The sequence below is a fragment of the Corella eumyota genome, chromosome 4, assembly GCF_963082875.1.
Source record: "Corella eumyota chromosome 4, kaCorEumy4.1, whole genome shotgun sequence".
Lineage (NCBI taxonomy): Eukaryota > Metazoa > Chordata > Ascidiacea > Phlebobranchia > Corellidae > Corella > Corella eumyota.
In genome coordinates this window covers 7,218,202-7,241,503 of record NC_137493.1, presented here as the reverse complement: position 1 = coordinate 7,241,503, position 23,302 = coordinate 7,218,202, and the positions used below count along the sequence as shown (strand labels likewise).

Genomic DNA, 23,302 nt, shown 5'->3' with positions numbered 1-23,302 from the left:
ACATCACAATAAATACGCTGGCGGCGCGAGATTAGACCGCTACCATTGAAAAACAAGCTACCATGTATACCCAAAAGGTAGAGATAGTTCGATTTTGAAGGCGTGTGTATTTAAATTTTTTTTTTGCAATTTGTAAAGGGAAAAATTGTTAGAAGTAAAGCAAGAAACGGTTACAAGTCAACATGAAATATTTCATATGAGCTATATATTAAGAAAAAAATAATATTACAGTTTTTTAGTTGTTAAGATTTCAGTTCCTTTGTTGTTAATTGAATAGAAACCGATAATTTAAAGGCACTTTCCCTCCTTTACCGTTATCGCGACAACGTAGCACTTCAACTTAGATGGTGCTTGCGCTTTGTCAAGTTGAGTCTGTTCTTTGGACTGTGTTGTTTACGCTATTGATATTTGTTACGCTATAGCGCAAAACATCATGGTTTATGATAAACCCTTATACACAAATATAACTATGTTAAAATATTACTGAAAAACCCCTGTGTAAATTAAGTTTATCACGTGTAGATTACACCGTGTTTTTTAAAGAGAAATGTATACACCTACTACCTTAGGTTCAAGCTTTTTACGAAAAATACCTGTACATCTGATCATTCATCGTCACAAGGCATATATTTGCTTATGGTGAAATGTGTTTTACTTGTGGCGTTAATTGTAGCCAGTAAATGGAATTTTTTTAGCGATATTAAACAAACAGAGTTCAAAAAAATCTAGACATAGACAACATGTGGTTTGTTTATAAACTGTCTTTGTTTTTTATTGAGCTACATACTTATGCTTAATACTGAAAGATGTTTTACGTAGAGGCTGATTTAAAATCATTATTGATTGATATTAGTCAGTAGGCCCCAAACTATAGAAGGTCTGTTAAAAATATAATACAATCTTCTTAGACTATATGAATGACCATTGTGATTCATAATTTTTAAAAATGGTCACGTGGCTATATATTGAACTCGGATTCATCAGATGCAGTCTGACGTCATTCGCACAAGGTTATCGGTGGCGTTTGCCGGTTTCCTTAAACTAAACTACGTAGTGTTTGTTTAACAAGTCGATTGCGGGAAGCTTTTAAGTCTTTTTCGGGCTTTAAACTGTGCTGAAATTTTCGCTGGATTCGCCAATTAGGCAGAAGCTTAAGAAATTACCTAGGGTCTTAGGTTACAAAATAAGCACCCTAAATTAGCTTGAATAACGATTGTTTTTTTATTTAAAACGTGGTTTAGCTGAGTTTAAGATAGTATTAAAGATTTACGGAAATATTATTAGATTTTTTATGAATAAATTACCAAATTTCGTTATAACGACTTAAGGTAGCTGTTTTAGTTAATCCAAGGAAATAATAAAAAATTATCACCAGCAACCTTTGATTTTAATATTTATATGCGGATATATCAATATAGTTCAAACACAATTTAGAGGTTGTTTTAACATATTGGTCAGTTGATTTTAAAATAATTTTCTTTAGTTTCTTCGTTTGTCAACAACCCTCACTTCACGTCGATGTGATGACAGTTTTTAAGTAGCTTGAGTACGGTCATAGCGGCTTAATCGTTTAGTGTTTAGTATACAGAGTATTATTCGCTCTGTCCAAAAAAAGTATAACATTTTTGACCCATAATATTTGATACTTTTTGAAGTTCGTGTTGATATTGCTTGGAATTTAACCAATATTAAGTTGACTCGAAACGAGTTACGATTGTTGTTTTTTTATGTCGTCAGACGATATTGTAAGTCGCGCAGCACAGTTAATTAATTAGCGACTTCGTTCAAAACGCCAAAGACAGCGTGTAGACGTTTTAAGGCCACATTTTTGTACAGCGCTGCATAGGATTTTAACTTAATAAGGTCAGCATTGCGTTCTCATTTCGGCGATTAGCGATTTTCCTTCTGAATAAAGTCGCAAGGGACGGTCTATTATAATGGTTTTGAATGACCTGTCATGCTAATATACAATATAAAACAGAAAGTGCGAGACAAAAATTTAAATCAAGCCTAACTCTTTAAACTTTTTCTTAAAATAGATTATTTAGTATTTTTTCTGTGTAAAAATATAGGTAGCTTATTTCGAGATACTAACTATATTTTTAGTACAAAATCTTGATTGGTTCTTTTAGTAAACAAAGAAATGTGCTAATGTTTAACTAGTCTGGTAGACATTTTAGTCATTATGGTATTTTGAGGTGATGATATACAGATAAGTTCTAAGTTATTTTAGGGTTAAGTTTTTTTTTAACTGACATTTTTATAAGTCATAAGAATTTTTTTAAATGTTGGTTATACTTTTTAGTTTTTTTGGCTTTTTAGAAGTTTTATTTATGACTGTGCTGCAAAAAAAAAGAATAATATAGCCTATATATACAATTAATTTTTTTAAATCTAACAAAATTTTAATAATTTTTACCCAATTTTTACAGATTGGTAAAATAAAACATTCGGAAAATGTGATTAGGCTTTTACCACTTAAAAGCTAGGCTTGCCAGAAAATGTGTGTGAAAAATATATTGTTAGTTCTTGATTTCCAGCACCTTGAAACCTAAAGTGCATTGAAAACTAGCTCAATGGCAGAAGGCAGAAAATGTTGTATATACTTGCCCAATGAAAGGAAACTTGAGCTGGTACTTCAGGTGAATTGATTATTTGTTCTCTGCCCTATTATGGCAACTTTATTGGACTGCTATAAATAAAATTTGGGGTAGGCAAATGGACTATCTGGGCTGGATAAATTGGTGTTGACAATCAACAATTTACTCTTTTATAGCGTTACTATGTAACAGTTTCTAAATTTGCCTTGTAATTAGTTTTGAATTTTTTTTCTTTTTGTATATACTTTGTTTTAGTAAAATAATTATATATTTTTTTTAATCTTTCTAAAGGTTAAATATTTTATTTGCACATGTATTGTTATTTTGTTATGTTTATAAACAAACACTTTTTGTACTTTTTAGTCTCGGTTGTTGGGAAAAGAGTTATTGGACATAGTTGCCTCACACTTTAAACTTAAAGAAAAAGAATATTTTGGGATCACATATAAAAGTGAAGGGTAAGTTATTTACTTATGACTTTTAGACTAAAACACAAACAGAAATATACTAGACAAGTTAATGTTTGTCCTTTGGTTAATTTAAGTACTGCAAATTATAAATAAATTTAAATTTATAATAAGTTAAACAAATAAATAAATTTAAAACATTAAAAAAATTTTGTTATATATAAATTTTTATGAAAATGTTTTTAAAAAATAATACAAAAACTGTCAAATTAAGTAAAAAACTTTAAAGGTTTCTGAATTTTTTTTTATTAAACTTAACAGGGGTCATTACTCTTGGTTACAAGATGACAAGAAAGTTCTAGATCACGATATAGCCAGAAAATCATCGGCCCGTCTTGATTTCCAATTTGCTATCAAGTAAGTGTTTGCATTATTAATGAAGCCAGTATTATTTGGAAAAGAAAGTAAAAATTGTTAATATCGAATTTGTATTCTATTTTAATATACCAGGTGGCAAAGCAAAGGTTTGGAAAATAATTTCTTTATTAAAATAACCTTTTACGTGTTATTTAGGTTTTATGTTGAGAGTATTACGCTGTTGAAGCAGTCCACTACTATAGAGCTTTTTTTTCTTCATATAAAATCACTTGTTTATAAGGTAAATTCCCTAATGATAGTCAATATTTATATGTTTAAAAAAATTTTGTATATATACAATTTGATAGCCTACTAAGAAAAAAAATTGCCTTAGGTATTGTTGTAGTGTAATAAAGAAAGAAGTTAAGGTTTATTAAATAAATATGGGTTTAATATTATTGATATATTTTATTATAGGGCCAGTTAGATGTGGATAGTCAAACTGCTTTTAAATTGGCTTCTTTAGCACTACAGGTAAAAACCGTTTGTAATATTTTTAATTATGTTATAATTTAAAATTTAATTTTTCATTTGCATGGTGGTGATAGAGGGTTAGTTTTATTTTTTCATTAAACACTTTTTTTTAATCACATGTATTTTATATTAATGGTGATTTTTCATAAATTTTAATTTTTAACAACTAATTTTTATTTATTTCTTATTTTTTTTATTTTTACAGGCCACATGTGGAAATTTTGTTGAGTATGTTTTTATTTTGGTTTATTAAGTTCATTTCTAAATTGTTTTCTTTTTAATTTTTAAAATATTTTAAAATTAAGATTCCTGACATTGAAAAATGTACTCATTTAAAACATCGGTTTTGTCATAATTATTCGTATTTATTTTTAATTTTTGGTAAAATAATATTTCTATTTTATGTTATTTTTTATGAGTTTGTAATAAATAATCTTTTTTAAGTGAACCAACTGCATTACTTCACCTTAAAAAACTTCCCTTTTTACCAAGTCGAATCACCAAAGAACTTAATTTAAACCACTGGTAAGTTTCTATTAAAAAAATAATTAATAAAGGTTGTTTTGTATATATACTCTATTGTAATTTTGCTGTTTATTATTTTTTTTTATACTGCTAAAATGGCTAAACTTATTTTATTTATATATAAAAAATTATTTTTTTTAGTGAAAATTGTGTATTGGAATTATATAGAGAGATGCATGGTACAACAAAGGGAAAATCCATTTTGAGGTTAATTAAATTATCAAAACCTGATTTTAATTGATTAACGATACCCATTTTAATTTTAATCCGAAAAAATTACATTTTCTTTTCAGTTACTTGACATGCACAGAAAATTTGCCAACTTATGGAATTCACTATTACAAAGTCAAGGTAACAAATTTTAAATTAATTATAAAATTATTATTTAATATTTAATTGCAATTACATGATAACAAGCCTTTCAATGCATATAGGAGCCTTCTTTTAATACTTAGGCCTTATAAAAACGTTATATTTCAATATTTATTTGGTATCTAAACGATTAACGAAACCTACACACGTATTTACTTAATCCTATACAACAAAACACGATCTAACGGTCAACCGCAGTCCTCTGATTCTAACAGTAGTAGTTAGAAGTCTGTAGACATTTATTGTTTGTTTGCGTACAACAGGTCTAGTCTATTTGTTAATGGTATTAAAGGTACGAGATGACCTTTTGGAATTTTTTAGGGTAAATCTTTGTAATTTTGCGCTGTATTTAAATCGGGGAATTTTGTATATATGTTTATAGTTGTAGTTCGAGCCGTGTTTAAAGTAGCTCGAGCCGTGTTTAACGATGTTGTTTTAATTTCTATATTTTGTGTTGGTGGTTTTTAATTAAGTGTGCTTCTATTGTTATTTCTCTGTTTAAAACCCCATTGTTTAAAATTTATTTCCGTCGCTAGCGGCGTACAACGTCTACAAGACCTTAAATGTCTCCTAACAGCGACTGTTTTTGTTATAAAATGCCCTCCCATTGATTTTAACATGACTGGGACAATAGATTTCCTATTTTCTTTTCAATTCCCGTCGTCGCTTAAACAGTATTCGTCGGGCATTCGATAGTTTGGCTAGTGGCGCTGTGCTTTTATATTAGAATGGTCGTGGGTAGATTAACTGTTTGATATTAAGTCAAAAATAATCAGGTGTGCTTTAGATTTAGTTTAATTAGCAACAATATAATGTAAGTAACTGTACAAAACTTAATCAGATATTTCATTAAGGTTTATAGGGTTTTGTAAACATAGAAATAATAAAATTCGATGACGTAAGACTCAGATATATTTATATTTAACTTTAATATCCGTATATATGTATATTGATACCGCAAACCGATGTTCTTTTTGTTATTATGTTTGCTAAGAAACTAGAACGTAAATACCGACGTAATATATATTACGTTAGCATGTATGTTAACAAGGTCGCGCTGTCGTAAATGTTGTTGTTTTGTAGCACTGCCCTACGTAAGTAGGATAATATTAAGGATAGTTGTGCCGTGTGTGATTAAGATTTTCTAGCAACATGGTCACATTTCTAGACAGCTTAAGTCATGACGTTTGTTTTTAGCGGATTCTGAAATATTTTTTTCTAAATATTTAAGTCGCGGTTAACGCTTCGAGGTATGTGATTTGTATATTACATGTTTTAACTTTGCTTGTTTGTTGTATTTAGTTTAGACTGATTTAAAACTTAGCTGTGTCAGCGTTATTCATAAAAATTTGGTAAAACACTATTTATTTTGAATTCGCGACTGTTAAAATAACAAAAAATCTCAAATGTGTTGAAAATTGGAAACCGGTCGAGTGGTTGAGATTGTTGTGATTTCCTATAACTTCCTTTATTAGAGTTAACAAAAAGTTCAACAACCAAAACTTAGCAAAATCTATGAATTAACAATCCGAAATATTAGCGTATAGAAAATAGTGATTATTTTTGGCATATATAAAATAAAGCACAGAGGCGTGAACGTTTCTATTTTAAGAATGAAAACAACTTCATGCACTTGATTTCAGGTTCTTAGTAGAATTACTCAGCCTATACAAATGCCTTTAAAAAAAGATTACCTAAAAATTAGGTGTGTTCATCAAATTTACTTAGATACAGAAAGTTACACTGAACTTTTGCCAATAGATATAACAAACAGCAAATGGTGTTTAAGCCATAGTTTAAGGGTATAAGAAAATGTGTAGAAATAATAGTCTGTAGTTTTATAACCATTGGTATTACCTTTAATAACCGTATATCCTAGTATTACTCTGGTTCTTATTCTTTCGGTCAGGCGTATCTTGAAACAACCGTTGTTCCGCCTGGCCGCCTCCTACCATACACTTTTTTGGCGATTGCCTGTAGGCATATGATAGCTTTTCGGCAATACGAATTACAATGCTTATTACCGCTTTTATTCGCGCAAAAGTGATCGTTATTAAACGATTTAAGATGGCAAATTAGTGTTTTTCGATACCAGGTTTAGACATGTTAAAGAGTTAGATAAAGTACGTGGTCTAAAACATAGGTATAATAAGATAAACTATAAAATTGTGATTGTATCAAAAGATATCGTAGTTCCAAAATTTGTAAATGGTCTAATTTAGCAATATTACAAGAAGGTTAAAATTCCTGTTTTGGTTAAGTGAAATTTTATTTGTTTGTCTAGAGTCAGAACCACGCCTAGAAGTTATTCAAAGCGTAAAACACACTGTCTATAAAATATGGCATTTAAAAGATGTAATTTTTTGTGTTTTTATCATTTTTGATATTTTTGGATTTTTATGATTTTGAAAAAGTCGTTTCTATATATTACAATGGCTTGATTATTGAAAGTAAACCAGACATTTTCGCTTGCTTATCTCCTCACCATAATCTGTTTGTTATCAAGTTTTATAACGTTAAAATCCCGGATTAAACTGTGAAGCTTATAAAGCTTTTCATTTGGTAAACATTAATTAAAATGAAGACAAAAATCGAGTTAAATTAAACTAATTATTTATATACAAAATTTTGTTTCAAAAAATTTCATTTTTTTTTCAACAAAAAATAATTTTTTTCTCCTATGGTTTAATAGACAAATTTTAGACCCAATTTAACAACCTGTTCCTCCTAAATTCGTCCACAAAAACGTTATTTGTTTTATGGTTAAACATTAGTCGTTAATATTTAACCAACTTAAATTATTCTATGAACATCATAATATCTTAATATTAAAGTTTTCGAACTAGTCCCGCTTGGCAAATATATGCGACTTGATCGTAAATAGTTGGTTTTTCTAAGACGATTTTTTTACTGTATGCGTTAATTCAAGTGCTGTATAAGACTCTTATGGTAGATTTCGTTTACATAAATTGTAGTAATTTGGTATGGTATACGTGACAATTTGAAATAGAATAGTTCCTAATGTAAAGTGTAAGCCATAGGCCCGTTTTTATTGCGTTAAAGAAATGTGTCATTACTGTTGTTTTATCAGAATTTCAGGTATATATTAAAGGCTTGGCTTATTTTTTCCTGGTAACTGTAAATTAGTTTAAGAGTAAAGCAATTAAAGCAATTATTTCACGTTGGAAAATAACCAGTTTGTTGGTAATTAGGTATTAAAAGCAAGTGTTAGTGTTAATGTAATAAAAAACACCGTTTATGTCTTAAATGTAAGTATTCGTTTGAAATACATTTGAAATAGACAGTTTCAACAAATGAATTTTTGTATATTTTAAAACTACTGAAAACTGGGTACTGAAATACTTATAATATAGTGACCCGGTTTTACCTTTCTTTCTATATACCCAGTATATGAGCGATATAAGTACACCTCTATTCATCTGCCCCCGTATATTACTCATAACACTTAGATTTTATTAGCTGTTTGATCATATAAACCGGAACGCTCTGGATGGTCATCTAACACACTTTACGTCGGCGTAAAAGTCTGGTCACTGTTTTATTATAAAATATTTACTTGGGTTTATATTTATTCTTGTAGTTCTACTGTACATATAGGTTAGGACAATAAGTGTAATGTACCTTTAAATTTTATGTATTTTTGGTGTCTATTTAGGAATTTATGATAAGAAATAGCTGTATTAGGATTTAATATAAAGTTTTCGTAAATTATTTATTTTTCAACGTAAACTGCTCTGTGTACAGGATAAAAGTGGACTTCCCTGGTGGCTGGGTTTAAGTTATAAAGGAATACTCCAATACGAGTTTAACAACCGCTCCACTGCAATCAAAGTAAGTGAACAAGAACTTCTAATTATTTAATTAAAACACATACCCGTGTACAAGCACATGTATATTATGTTGTTTTAATATAAGGTTTCCTATGTTTAACTCAATTAAAAAAGTCCCATTTAAAACGAATAAGCGTTAAGTGAAATGGCCTGTTGAATAGTTTTAGAAAGGTGTGTTTTCTATGTTATCTCTACAGGTATTTTCATATGAATCAGCACTTAGAAATGTGATTAGTCAATTAAAAACAATTTTTATTTCAAGCAAAGCTATTTTTAACCGTCCTAATTTAAAAAAAATAATTCTGACAAATTGTAATGCGCAATATTATTTTTAAATGAACTGAATTCTATTGCGGCCTATTAAAAAATATGTCGCCCAAGATCTAGCGTTCGATAATTCATTATCAGAAAAAACGAGATATTTTTCGTATAGGGATTAATTATTTAGACGCTATGGCTGAGATTGGACAGTCAATTAAATATACAATAGCACAACCCACTATTTCTAAGGCTACGTTTTTACGAGCGTTTTTAAAAACGCTGGTGTCTGTGGTATATGTTTATGTAATATAACACGTTGTTATAAGTGATATCATCAACACGCAGTTGCGAAAGTTATAAAAATCGCTTTCGGGTTTGCAGTCTAATAATAACCTTCTGCAACACAGCAGAACGTTTGTTTGCTTTTATGCAAGCTTATTAAAAACCGCTTGTAGCTTTTACTTTCGTTTTAGTTGTTTAATTTTTAATACTAGACAGAACACATCATATCGTTTAGCATTTAACAAAATTGGCCGTTTTTTAGTTTTAATTTCGTTTCTGCGTTACGATAACTTGACCTAGTTAAGCACATGGTCATTGAACGATGTTGTTTATCTAACGACTTCATTCTAGCGTCGTATTGTCGATACATCATCATATAATGATACTCCCTTATCAAATAGTTTATTAAGATTCATATGATTATTAAATTACACAGTTTAACATTAGGCATAATAATTTATTGTGGTTAGCTGTAGTTTAGAATAGTTTGTAGGAAGCCTATTTAGTTTTGTAAAGATAAGCGTACTGCGGTATCTTAATTCTCGATTATATTACAACAACTAAAGACATACCCTACCCAGTCAGGCGTAGCGCTGTATTACGCCGCTTTACGACTGGTTACGGCTTCGGAATTTCTTTTTTAAGCCGATCTTTTGTACGCAATTGTGTATTGAATCAAAGCGTGAAAGTGCGTTGTAAAGATATAGCCAATAATAAAATAAAGGCGCGCGAGGAATTCCGGCAACCTATTAGTAATGCGAAATAGTAAAAGGTGTTTTTAGCGAACGTTAGGTATTTAAACGCACAATCCGTAGCGGTGAGTTAAGTACTTACTTACCAACAAGTGTACACAGAACTACATGCTTGGAAAAACGTCACAAGTAATAGGTTAACAAGCTTTAGAGGCCTCTAGGAAAAGTTCTTGACTGGTCGTATTATACAAATATACGCAAGGTTTATAGTAAATCTTAGGCAATTTTATATTCAGTAATAGTATGTTTAATAGTTATACTGTATTAATATATAATATATTAATAAAAGAAGACGATATCAAAAATAAATCTATTTATTAATATAATAATCTTTTAAGCAGTTAAGTAGAATTATAATATTGGCATAGGTTGAAAAGGGTGTAAATCATGGTTTAGAATATGTTTCAAATAAATTATATAGTTTTAAATCATATTTAATTTATTTAAGTACTAGTACTGATATATAAATTTAAAATCATTTATAGGTATATGTATAAATTTTACAGTATATATATATAAATATAAAATAATTGTTAAAATTTACTTTTTAACTTTTTTTTTTGTTTAGACTTTCCATTGGCGACAATTAGAAAATCTTTATTTCCGAGAGAAAAAGTTTTCGATTGAAGTAAGTGAACGTCACCAGAATAAATTCAACTTAGGATCAAAAGATCACCTGTCTATTGAGAGTAAGAAAAAGAACGGCATCGAAGTAAAAGTTCACGCATGGTATGGATCCCCATCTCTTATTAAAGCAATTTGGATTATGGCCATAGCTCAACATCATTTTTACTTGGACAGAAAACAAAGCAAAGTAAGTTTTTTGTGTTGTTTTTGATTTTTTTAACTTTTGGCTTAAAAAAAAACTTTTGACTTTAAAAAAAAAAAACTTATGACTTTTTTTTTAATTTATTTATTTTTGATGTGGAAAGGTTGACTTTGCGTCCTAAACATAGAGTAACATTTTTACCCTGACCCAGTTTTAAGTTGCCTTTAGCAGTTTGAAATATTATAAATTATAATTTTTCAAAAATTGAACTGTTGATTAGGTATTCTAAGCAGGGGTTTATACCATTTATAGCGCCTTGCTTAAAGGCTCTACAGCATGAGAGCAATGAGGATAAAACCCAGTACTTTATATTGTAAAGCCAAGTGTTCTGACCACTACACCATGCTAACATTGCTGTAGTCTAACCTAGCCTATACGAGTTTAAAGTGTTATAAATTTTATGGCTTTGTCATTTTTAATGCAGTTAATTTAGTATTAGTAGTATCTTTAATAAAACTGCTCAAGCAGTTTAGAATACTTCTATGAAGTCCAATCTTTAAACAGCACAATGTTGTCATGGGTTTTTTAATAAATGTCATGTTTTATTTCAGGCTAAACTGAACAGTCACACGAGTTTAACAAACCTAGGCAACGACCTGACGAACAATAACCACAGTTTAATAACTGCACCAACTATTAAACTAACTCCAGAAATGACTAAGAAGAAAATAAGCGACTTTAACATCACTGTGAAAAAAGGTTAAAAATTACTCATTTGTTATATTTTGTATAAGTATTAAACTTTTATATTAAGCCTATTGGTTTGCTATACCATTGTTTATTACATAATGCGTAAAAAATGTATATATGCATAACATCTCCAACTTAACTACATAACAAAGAAAATTTAAGAGTTTATTAATACATAGAGTATATGATATTTTAAACATTTTTTGATTATTTTTTTTTTTACTTTTAAGGCACCAAAGATGAAACCCCCGCTATCAGAACAGCCAAGAGAGAAATGACTGATGGTTTGAAATCCAGGAAAACTGAGTTGGAAGATCGACTTTATGACAAAGTTCAAGAATTAAAAAAATTGTGCCTCCAAGAAGCCGTAAGTAACAAAAAATATTATATTTATTAGTAAAAAATTATGCTCTTACTTAGAATTTAATATGTTTTTCTACTGACCTTGCTAAGTCTGCACTTAAAATATCTTTTATACTAGACAGTTTGTAGACACTTATACTTAATAAAGAATTTAAATTTATTTAATTATTGGGTGTTCAAAGAAATGCAATTACAGTGCTTATTTTTTTTATATTCTAACAATTTTTTATGTTTATGTAAAATTTATTTTAAATGTATTAATATGTTGTATTTATTAATAATAACAAAACTAAATATTGTTATTTGAAGCCAAGGCTTTTTTAATATTTATCAGAGCGTAATAAACAAGTTTATCCAATTTATAAGCTTTCAAAGTAAAAACTGCCATTTGTGGTGTGTGGACAAATATTTATTGCAGTTCCATTACTACAATTTAATAATAACCAGACAAATTGAAGAAAAATCTGCTCCATAAGAATGGCATTTAGTTAGTAAAACTAATAATATTTATTTTTGTTCTGCAGGAAATTACTGGTAAACTTCCCCGAGAATATATCAAATACATGGACTTAAATGAAACTCCTCCTAAAATCAAAAAACGAATCGGTGCTGAATATAAAGTAAAACTTCGACACAAAAATTTACCAACGTTCTTAATTGTGAGTTTTATTGTTGTTTGCATTTTTTAAATAAATTACAACTTGTAAGGTTTATTTACATATAAACCATGAGTAAACTTGGTTAATCTAATTTTAAACAGAAGCTTTGTTTGTGTTTTTGTTAATTATTAATAAAACCAGACATTGATGCTATTAAAAAAACAATTTGTATTGTTGTATTGTTTTTAGATTTATTTGTTGCCTAATAAAGATTTTTTCTTTTTATATTTTTAAACTTTAAAACAATTTTTTTTTTAACTTTTAGGAAAAAGAATTCCCTAACAATGCTACAGTCACGGCAGCTTCATCATCTTCCTCTGGATTTAGCTCGGAAGCTGCGAATGACAAGTCGGAGGAGCTAAAGCAACTGGAGAGGGAAGCGGAAATCCTTGCCCTCATTGCAAAAGCGGCACAAAAACTCGCATCCGATCCTAACTCAAAGGGAAGAAAAAGAAGAAAAGGATCTTATAAGAAGACATTAGATAAACTAAGGGTAAGATAATTCAATTTAAAAATAATATTCTTTAAACACTCCCTGGTGCTTAAAGTAACACACTAAATTTAAACTTTTTAACTTTAAATATTTTATTTTAAATAACAGCTAAAATATTTTTATACCAAAAATGTTTTTTTGTTCCAGAATGTTGAGATTAAAATTGATGCTCTGAGGAAAGAGTGCGGACAAAAACCATCAGAGCGAGCATCCATGTTGATCACCGATAATGATCTTAACTTTGAAGAGGAGGATGCTGGGATCGGTCTTCAAAATGAAACTGAATCGGAACGAAGTTCTATGTCAGATGGTAAGTTTTTTATATATTTTGTTTTTTTTAGTAGAATTTTTGACAATTTTAATAAATTTTTTGTTATTTTTTGACAATTTTTTGTACAGGGCTTTTGCTCGATGATGACACAAGTTTGAGTAGCGGTGGTGACGCTTTATCGACACACAGTACCCCAGCCATCATCAACCATCCTTCCTCCGTCAGTGTCACAAGAAAAAATCCATCAGATGTTGACATTAGTGAAGTTATGCAGAGGTTGGTGTAATAGACTGAAAATTGTTTACATTATTGTATTGGTTTGGAAATAGTTTTTTTTTGTTTATTTGACTGCTTCTGTTAATAATGAGAAAAAAAGAATTTTATTTATTTTTTCTTAGCTTTTTTGGTATTATTGTTTTTCTTATATAGTAGCAGTTTTAGCAAAGTTACATTTGCTTGGTATGCCCATAGCCTTGCTTTCAAAAATTATTAAATTTGTGTTTTTAATACTTTTAGGTCACAAACGCCCCCACCTAACTTTGAAAGCTCAAACAGAACCGAACATCGCCACTCAGAGCCAAATCTTGTGACCCAGAAGTCCCACGCTAACCAATACATCATCCCCTCCTCCCAAACTATGTCAAGGTCCTCCACAGAGGCAAAAAACAAGTTAAATCAACTGCCATCAAGCAGAAACTGGGGGAAATGGGAACCAGTTCAAAAGTATGCACATTTTTTTACCTAAAAAAATCTTTGATTTTAAAATTTTTTTGTTTTTTTGGGGTAGCTGGGCATACTTTTGGGGTAGCTTGTGAGTGAATATTCTTTTTTAGGGTAGCTGGGTTAGTGGATATTTTTTGGAAGGTAGCTGGGTTTTCTGGGTAAAAAAATTTAAAAAAAGCAATTTGCAGAATGTTTTATTTTCTTTCTTTTTTTTTCTTGTAGACACAACTCGCATCGAGGTTGGAACGAATCATCTTTGGATAGTTTTGAAACAACATCAACCACGAGTCGACAAAGTGAAGATCGTGAAGATTTCAAATCTAATCACAGAGGCTCACATTCATCCGAGGTAAAACTTAGCCGGAACATTTTTATCTTTTTAGAATTTTTTTAATTCTTTTTAGAACTAATTTATATGGATTATAGTAACACAAAAAATGATTTTTTATAAGTAATCTGAAATTTTTTTTCAATCTTAATTTGTTAAAAAAAATTTTTTCTTAATTTAATAATAAATATAAAATTTTGCTTTTAATGTCTTGGTTAAATTATTAATTTTTAAATCTAGAATCTCCGAATTAACTCTCAACTCCATCCTATGACAAAACATGAAAACAATAAAAACACAAACAACAGCAATCAAAACAATCATACAACTTACAGAAAAAATGGAAACGTTTTCAGCATGGCTAAATTACAAAGAGAGGTAAGGGAAAATTAAAACACTTTTGTGTGTATAAAGTATCACTTTACATAAATTTAAATTTCTTTTTTATTATTTGCCCATTTTTTAATGTTTGAAATCTAATACAATTATAGAATCTTTTGTAAATTTTTATTAAATAAAATTATTTGTTTTCTTGTTTTTTTTTTCTCAGCTTTTTTAATTTTTTTGCTAATTTTTATACTTATTCTTAATGATATTTTGCGTTAAATTTTTTTTTAAAACTAGTTAAATATATGTCCAAAAGTTGAATATTTTGATTATATTTTAGGTTAGCGACAGTTCACTTTCCGAACTCTCTGTCCAAAGCAACCCTGCCACTCTTCCATCCAACGAACAAACATTAAAACACAAGGATCACAGAAAAACAGAAAAACTAACAAACATCCAAGAAGTACCGACAACTACAGCAACCGATAAAATCCGAAAGCGAAGCTCGAGTTTTACAGAGTCATCATCACAATCTGCTCACCAAAAAGTTCACAGAAATAAAAATAAGCTCGAAACGCAAGTCCAGGCTGTCGATTCACCTCAATTTGATGCCTACAACGTTCCAGAGGCTTTCCAGACAGCTCAAAATCAAAATGAGACTTCACCAAATAGTACGAGCGCTCAAAACTTACAACCAACAATATTTAGCACCAATTTAAATATTCGAATGCAATATTTAACCAAAAGTTCTGGTCAGCTAGCTGTGCCCCCTAACAATAATCACACATGGACACAGGCGGGGGGTAATAATCAACAGCTGCCTCATTTTAACCCACATGACCCTAGAAATGGACCCTTACTTAATCAGTACCACACTGTTACGACTGATGGGTATAATATGAATGCACCTGATAGGGTAATGTCTGTAGGGGAGTTTTATAAACAACAACATGGACCCCCTATGTATTCCCAACCAAATATCCAATATCAACAATTCAATCAACAGCAACAACAACAACAACAACCATATATAGAAGTAGCTTTAAATTTTTAGATTTTACAAGTCTATAGAGCAAATGTCACGAAATTTTTATGTATATAATACAAAAAGTAAAAAACAATTTCAACAAATTGAATTTTTTTTAGCAAATGAGTTCTCAACAACGAGATGACCTCAACAATGAAGTCTACCAAGATTTAGGAATGGGTTGGGTGCCATCATTATACGAATATAAAAGTCGTGCTAGTGTTTGTGACACTGCAAGTGTACAATCCAAAAAAGAAGTAATTTATTCAATATTTTTATTTTTACAATAGGGTGGATGGTAGTTTTGTTACATGTAATGGTCTTTTTTTTACTATAAATAATAGTTTATTTTAACATTTATAGATTCTAATTTTTACATTCATAGATGGTTATTTTTACATTTATGGATGGTAATTTACACTATAGGTGGTAATTTTTTAATTTAAGGATGGTTATTTTTACATTTATGGATGGTAATTTTCACTATAGGTGGTAATTTTTTAATTTAAGGATGGTTATTTTTACATTTATGGATGGTAATTTTCACTATAGGTGGTAATTTTTTAATTTAAGGATGGTTATTTTTACATTTATGGATGGTAATTTTCACTATAGGTGGTAATTTTTTAATTTAAGGATGGTTATTTTTACATTTATGGATGGTAATTTTCACTATAGGTGGTAATTTTTTAATTTAAGGATGGTTATTTTTACATTTATGGATGGTAATTTTCACTATAGGTGGTAATTTTTTAATTTAAGGATGGTTATTTTTACATTTATGGATGGTAATTTTCACTATAGGTGGTAATTTTTTAATTTAAGGATGGTTATTTTTACATTTATGGATTTTAATTTTCACATTAAGTGTTTTATATTTAGGACATATTACGTGTATTAGAGGATCACATTGCAATGAAACGAACTCCTTCTGAGCGGAGGGATGCAAAAGAAAAACAAAGAAAAATGAGGGAATATTATAAACAAACCCAGAAAAACAATTTAAATACAGGCCTTAAAAACGTGAGATTTAGAATTAAGGGTTTGCCTTATATGCTACTTTTTACCCAATTTGCCAGTTGCTTTTAATTCGATTAAAGTAATCATACTGAAACAAATATTTGATGCATATTACAAACAGCATTTTTTTATAAAGGCCTTTAAGTAAAGTTACACATGTGTTTTGAAGGCCCATTATTCCTGGAATTATTTTTGTAGAATTGGTGAATCTTAAAAATCCTTTTTTAGTTTTTGTAACTTGTTATATTTTTGTTAACTTCTGTAGAAAACTCAGGAAAATTCGTGGGCCGAATACCAGAAGAAATTATTAACTTCACAAAATCAAAACCAACTTAAACAACAAGATCTTAACAGGTAACTTAAATATTAACTTAATTTTAAAAATTTAAAATAAATTTTTTTTTTTTAAAAACTAAAATTTCTATAATAAAAATTTTTTTAGACCTCCTCATCAGCAACAATCTCACTCCACTCTTCCTAGCAATCATCATCAACATTGTGGCAACCATGAGAGGACCAACATTTTCCTCCACAAACCTCCCCCTCCCTCCTCCTTTCAAATTCCTTCTCATGAGAGGAGAGGTCCTCCACAACAACAACATTCAGGTAAATATTAAACAAAAAATTATTTTTTAAATAAACTCAAACACTGGATTAATTGTATAATAAAGCATAAAAAAACTATTTCATTTTTCTAGTTAATTTAGTTAAAATCATTTTCAAATGGGTCTCTCTATTGTTAATAATTTTCTAGATGTTAAATAACTTAATTTAATAGTCAAATTGGACTTAAAACCTTTGGCATGCAAAAAAACAATTTTATTTATTTTAATTCCAAAAAACATTTAAAACTAGGATTTAATACCATTGCATGGTTTTAACATTTTGTTGTGTTTAGTCAGGGTTGTTTTTGCTAACTTTTATTGAATTATTAAAATTAAAAGGCATGTTTTACTTTTTCACCATAACATATATCATACTTAGAAAAATGATTACAATAATTAAATGATAGAAATGTAAGTAAGGCATATATGATAAAAATTCAAAAAAACATACTAATTTATTTTAATAATCAGCCAAAAGTTGTTTTCAAAGTCTTATATTTTTTAATTCTAATAAATAACATAACTTCAAACAATCAAATTTAACATTAATTCTTAAAAATATTTTATCTTTAAAATTTATAATATCTTGTGCATGCTTTTAACTCGGTGCATCCCCTTTTTAACCCCACAGTTGCATACCCCACTACTCATCATTACAATCACTATGGGAACTACCACACCCTCCAGCATCCAACTTCATCCATGCGGAGGAAACAAAAAGAAGAGGAGGAGCTTAAGCAGCGGATCCTCCTCCAGCATTATCTTCATCATGACTTGCATTCCGATCCTTTGGGTCATCCTAGTGTGTTGCATGCATCTTACTCACCTAACCACGACCCTAATTTCGGGAGGAACTTCACCCAAAACAGTTCACCCAATAACGAAAATGGCTTTTATCCTATAGTGCCTTCGACGACCGACACCCAGAAGCGTCCTAAAAGGACGTCATCTCAAACTCTGATGTCTGGTAATGCAGAAACAGAACCACAACAACTGATTAGAGGAAATACTCCAAATTTATCCAATGAAAGGTAAACCTAGTTGTTTTTTTAGTTTTTGATCATTACTTAAAATTTCTAGTTGAAAAATTTAAACTTTTCATTTAGTTTGATTTCTTGTTTAGTTGGTCTCAATTAAGCTTTTAACGAAATTTTGTTTGACTTATATTGGTGTTTTTACTGTTAAAATTGGATTTGAAACTGTACTAACACTTACACATCGTAACTGCTATATTATTAACCAAACCTTGGCCGGCAAATTAAAAACTATTTCAGAAACTATAAATCGGAATGGTAACTAACAAAAAAAATATTAAAAAGTGTCAGTTTAGGGTAAACAAGCCAATCTAAAAACAGAAAACTTGCATGTTGAACAATTTCAACATTCTAAATATTGCATGATATTCACCTTTATCTTTTAAACTTCAGTTCGATATACTTTCTATTATAAACTGCATGGGATTGAAATACACTCATCCTAGGAAAAATTTCTAGGCAATATTTATCTATGTCTATATATGCAACAGATTCTTTTGGTCTACAGTTAGTGGTAAATTTATGATAGACCAGGCATGTTTCTTATCTTTTAACATGTTCTTTAAATAAATCTTCTTAAACTTGAGCTAATACCTCACTCACTGGTGACTTCTTTTTAAAAAAAGACGACGAATCGTGAAGCATGATATTCTTGTGAGCATGCCAGGGGTGGAAAGCGAAATTAAATTTTTTTTAAAAGTTTCGAAAATTTTTCGTGCTTGTTTAGATCGGATGAAAAAAAACAAGCGAGTGATGGGCCAGCTGATACAGTGGTTTTACAAAAACTAACTAAAAGTCCTGAAGGACACTCGGTGAGTGTTTTTACTGTCACCAAAAGTGCCCCGAACACTCCTCAATCTGCTCAACACGGCAGCAATAATAAGTTTTTCGGTGATTCTAGTTCTGAAGATAGTCGTTGCGGTGATTCGAACAAAATCAAAAGGAGGTCGACAGTTCGGAGGCAAAGCGCGGACGATTTATTAAGCTCTCCCAAAATGGCGGAAGGAGCTGACAATGTTTTTAAACGTCCCTTAACTCCTGTTGTAATTGTTCATACACCAAGCTTTAAAAGTAGAATCAAACCCAAACTGGTGCCCAGGAATATCAAGCTTTCGGATTCAAGCGATACGGAAAGCAACCGACCTTCTGTGGAACGGACCGGTCGGTCACCCAGAAAATCAGGAAATTCTGAGACTCCAACTGCACCACCGAGAGTAAAGCGAGCCTTGAGTAAATCCAGAAAAAAAGCTTCAGATGTGATTAGTAAGTCGATTGAAAATCTTTCAAGTCCCAACCAAGTCCCAGTGAAATTTGACAAACCGAAGTTCAACAAAAGCATGTCTGTTCAAGGGATGCAACCAAATAAAAGTCCAAAGATGAAAACCTCTAAAGCCGATGGGAAACCCCCACCACTGCCCCGAAACCCACCAGCCACGCCAAGAGTTCCACCTATAAAGCTCCCATCCCGACCTGGGACTTTTCTTACAAACACGAGTCCCAATGCTCAATATCGCCAAAGTCCACCTGCTGGTCGATTAACCCCACAGTTTATGGGGTATTCCCCTGGAAATCAACCATATAGATCGAGCCCACCGTTGGGTCGACTGACCCCACAGTTTGGCCCCCCAGTTGGAAGAAACAGCCCGCAAAAAGGTAGCCCCCCTATTCCTATGCAATCTGGGACCTTGCCCAGGTCTTTTAAAACACGTCGCAAAAAAGAATCTCCTGGTAACGACAACAACCAAAATTTAAGGCCAGGTTTTACCTTGGACTTCAGCACTGTTGATGCTGCTCGAGAAAGAAAAACTCGAAGGTAATTTGCTATTAATTCTAAACTTCTGAATTCTCTCCTAGTTGAGTTTTTTTCACCAAAAAAATAATAAAAAAAATAAATTGCGCTCAAAATAACATCATTTAAAATAAAATAAAAAAAGCTTTCATTTGTTAAAAAAATTGGTGATCATTTAACTAGAAACTCGCTTTTGGGTTATCATTTATTTAACGATTACGACAACCCCTCGTCTGCCCCTACCACCCCGACCGGGACCCCTAGAAAGCACCCGGGGTTTGCTTCACCCCGAAAATACCCCACAAATTATGCGACAACGTCCAGGTTGTCGGGTTATCACAGGTATCATATATTGACCAGACTTATGCTCTTAATACCTTAATGTTGGAACTCCAATAAGCTGGCAAACCTAATTGTTTTTAATTGCAGTGCTACTAACTTAACAAAGTTTGCTTTTTTGTGGAACCTCTTGGCTTTTAACAGTTTTTTTTATGTTTTAAGGGCTACTATTATGCTTAAAAAAATTTGTAAAGCCAATTTATTAAATTGTTATTAAGCCAATTTAATAAATTGTTATAAAGGCTGCACAATAAATTGGCTTTACAAATGTTTTTTAAGCATAATAGTAGCCCATAAAACATAAAAAAAACTGTTTTTGCTAAAGTTTTTTTGCTCAACTGTACCTCATTGGTGTAAGCTTATACATAGATTTCATTTAAAAATTGAAATTTTTATGTGTTTTTGAAATTCGGTCTATATGCTTGGCTTTGTTACAGTCTCAGATAAGCTTTACCATGTTTTGTGTTGTGTTTTAGCAAGCCTTGTGGATGAAAGAACCACGGTACAAACTGCATGGTCATATCATATTATATAAACTGTACATAGTAGTTGTTTAAATTGACTTTAGATTCATGATGTTATAGATAGAGCATGAGCAGAATATAGTTATAATTGGTTTGTGTTTGATAAAACATTTATTTGGCAAATTCTGCAAAGCGTAAATCATGGTTATTTAAAATTATATTATCAGATTTGTTAAATTCTATAAAGATAGCTTTGTAAATTAAAAAGGTTTTTTTCAATAACAAATTTTTGACATATTTAGCTCTAATTGCATGATTGGCAGAGTGAAGTAATATGTGTAAAATTAACAGAAAGATATCTTTTAAAAATTCGATTGGTTATAGTTTCATTGTAAAACAAATTATTTATCATGAAATTAGAATTTCGGGCAGAAAATTAAAGCGTTTACATACTAACAAGTGTTATTTAAAATTATCACAAAATTTTTGATTTCATTTTATATTCACACTGATTAAAGAAAAAATTATATAATATAAATGTTTTCGTAGTATAAATTTAAGGTTTTTGTAGTTTATATAAATCTCTGTCAGACTTTTTTAAATGTAATTGTAACAAATATTTTATATCAATATAATTTGATTAAATTTTGATTAATTTTTTTTGCTTAGGTCAAAATCGGAAGCTTGGAAAGTGGGGGAACTTGGTCAAAGGCTTCACCCCCAACAATCACTTTCCATGGACCCTACCTTACCCCAACACCAATACCAGCAACCGCCTATGGAACAATTTCACGGGGTGCCATATGGGTATTACCCACCTGATCCCAGGTATAGGGTGGAGCCCCAGTTTTTTGACCCTACACCCCATAACATACCACATAAACAAATGTCGGCCTCGGCGGAGGACTTACTCTGGACTGACCCCGACGACAATGCGGCTGGCACGCTTGTATGACGTCACCGACAATGACGTCATCTTTTTAATCGTTTTTCTTTCTTTTGTTAGCATTGTTATATGAGATTCTGTAAGTGTATTCTGAATTTGTTCGAAAAAGGTTTTTTTACAAAAATTTGTGAAAAAACGAAACTCATGTCACACCAAACGACCACAAGTAAAATACTAAGGAAAATTAGGGCACCAACTCCTAAATTAAACGGAGATTTCAAGCCCTGTGACGTCATCAAAACTTTAAGCACTCGTTGAATTTAATGGTTTTTTAATGTGCAATAAAAAAGCGTGGGCGGTGCGATCAAAATGACGAATTTTGAAGGATGGCCTCTCGTTAAAAATATGTCAAAAGTCAAATTGGATTTCTCTTTAGCTTTATTATGGAATATTTTTAGTCTACGGCCGTTGTCCATTATATTCTTTAGATGCCATCGCCAAAGAGCGAAGATCTTTATCTTCGTTATTTTATGCAATTTGTGTTTTATCGGATGATGTCATTTGCTACGTTTTATTGACTCGAAATATCACGTTTTTTAGAAAAAAAATAAAGTTTTTTTTTAGTTTTTGAGTTTTTTATGAAATTTGTGCGGTTCCTTTTGTTATGGTTCGGTTTGTAAACGAACTATTTTTTTTCTTCTATTTATATTCTTATGTTTTCTAATCCACGCGTTATTTTGTGCTTTATATTAATTGTTTCGTAATAAAATCTCATATAATTATAAAGACCTTGTTTTAACCAAAGTTTAGCTTCAAAAAGTTTAACATTTTTTTGAATATTTTGTCAGCTGCAAGATTTATAAATTATTTTTATTTTATTTTTAGTATACTTACTTAATTTTGTCATTAAACATAATAAAGTTATTTAAACAACCTTTTTTAATCCCTTCGGGCAAGTAAATGACCAATTGAAGTAGGAACACAATAAAAAAGATTGTTTAATGATTTTTTATATTAGACACGCCCTCAAATTAGAGATATCTCAAAAAAAGTCTTAAAAAACAAATTTATTCTGTTTATAAATTTACTGTTTAAAATAAACACCACGTTTTTTGTATACTAAAACGTTGTTTTTTTAAATATTTTGTTTTTTTAAATTAGTTTATATTAACAAAACGGTGTATGTATATTGTTGAGTGTTTTTTGGGATTATTTTTAAATGCCTTCGGGCCCTTAAAGTAGTTACATTTCTGGACCTCAATTATTGGATTATTTAGTACAGAAAGAAATATCAAAATAAGGGTCGGATTTTTAAAGCAAAAAAAATTAAAAGTGTATTATATAAGTTTATTGACTTAAAAACAATATTTTTTTATTAATTTTTTGTGTGTAGAAGTTTTTTGAATTTTAAGATATTTATTTTTGCAAAAAAAAATATGGCAGAAGTTCGTTTTGATTTAAATTAGAATAATTCGATTCTACGAAATTAATTTATTTAAAAAATTGACGTTGTC

General features: G+C 30.2%; 1 protein-coding gene across 4 annotated transcripts; it reads left to right on the top strand.

The window, feature by feature from the left end:
- Positions 1-2,436: 2,436 nt before the first annotated feature.
- LOC145750045 (uncharacterized) lies at positions 2,437-22,566 on the top strand. 4 transcript variants are annotated; one of them, XM_082565963.1, is made up of 29 exons: positions 2,437-2,642; positions 2,964-3,058; positions 3,329-3,424; positions 3,581-3,665; positions 3,842-3,898; positions 4,104-4,126; positions 4,343-4,423; positions 4,565-4,630; positions 4,717-4,774; positions 8,561-8,647; positions 10,510-10,755; positions 11,322-11,469; positions 11,691-11,827; positions 12,348-12,482; positions 12,748-12,975; positions 13,123-13,285; positions 13,375-13,522; positions 13,763-13,969; positions 14,192-14,318; positions 14,538-14,675; positions 14,965-15,660; positions 15,771-15,908; positions 16,534-16,674; positions 16,937-17,025; positions 17,114-17,277; positions 18,181-18,307; positions 19,038-20,123; positions 20,283-20,441; positions 21,572-22,566. In XM_082565963.1, exons 1-29 carry the CDS (start codon positions 2,577-2,579, stop codon positions 21,855-21,857), a joined length of 5,277 nt encoding a protein of 1,758 aa, XP_082422089.1. In that variant the 5' UTR covers positions 2,437-2,576; the 3' UTR covers positions 21,858-22,566. The 4 variants fall into 4 exon arrangements, with proteins under 4 accessions (XP_082422089.1, XP_082422087.1, XP_082422088.1 ...); XM_082565961.1 differs by having other exon boundaries at positions 17,908-18,307; XM_082565962.1 differs by lacking the exon at positions 20,283-20,441 and having other exon boundaries at positions 17,908-18,307.
- The last annotated feature ends 736 nt before the right edge of the window (positions 22,567-23,302 follow it).

Coding starts and splice junctions, on each gene's coding strand:
- LOC145750045 (XM_082565961.1), top strand. CDS start 2,577: ATGGCAGAAGGCAGAAAATGTTGTATATACTTGCCCAATGAAAGGAAA. Junction 4,127..4,342: donor ACATGTGGAAATTTTGTTGA/GTATGTTTTTAT, acceptor ATCTTTTTTAAG/TGAACCAACTGCATTACTTC. Junction 12,483..12,747: donor ATTTACCAACGTTCTTAATT/GTGAGTTTTATT, acceptor TTTAACTTTTAG/GAAAAAGAATTCCCTAACAA.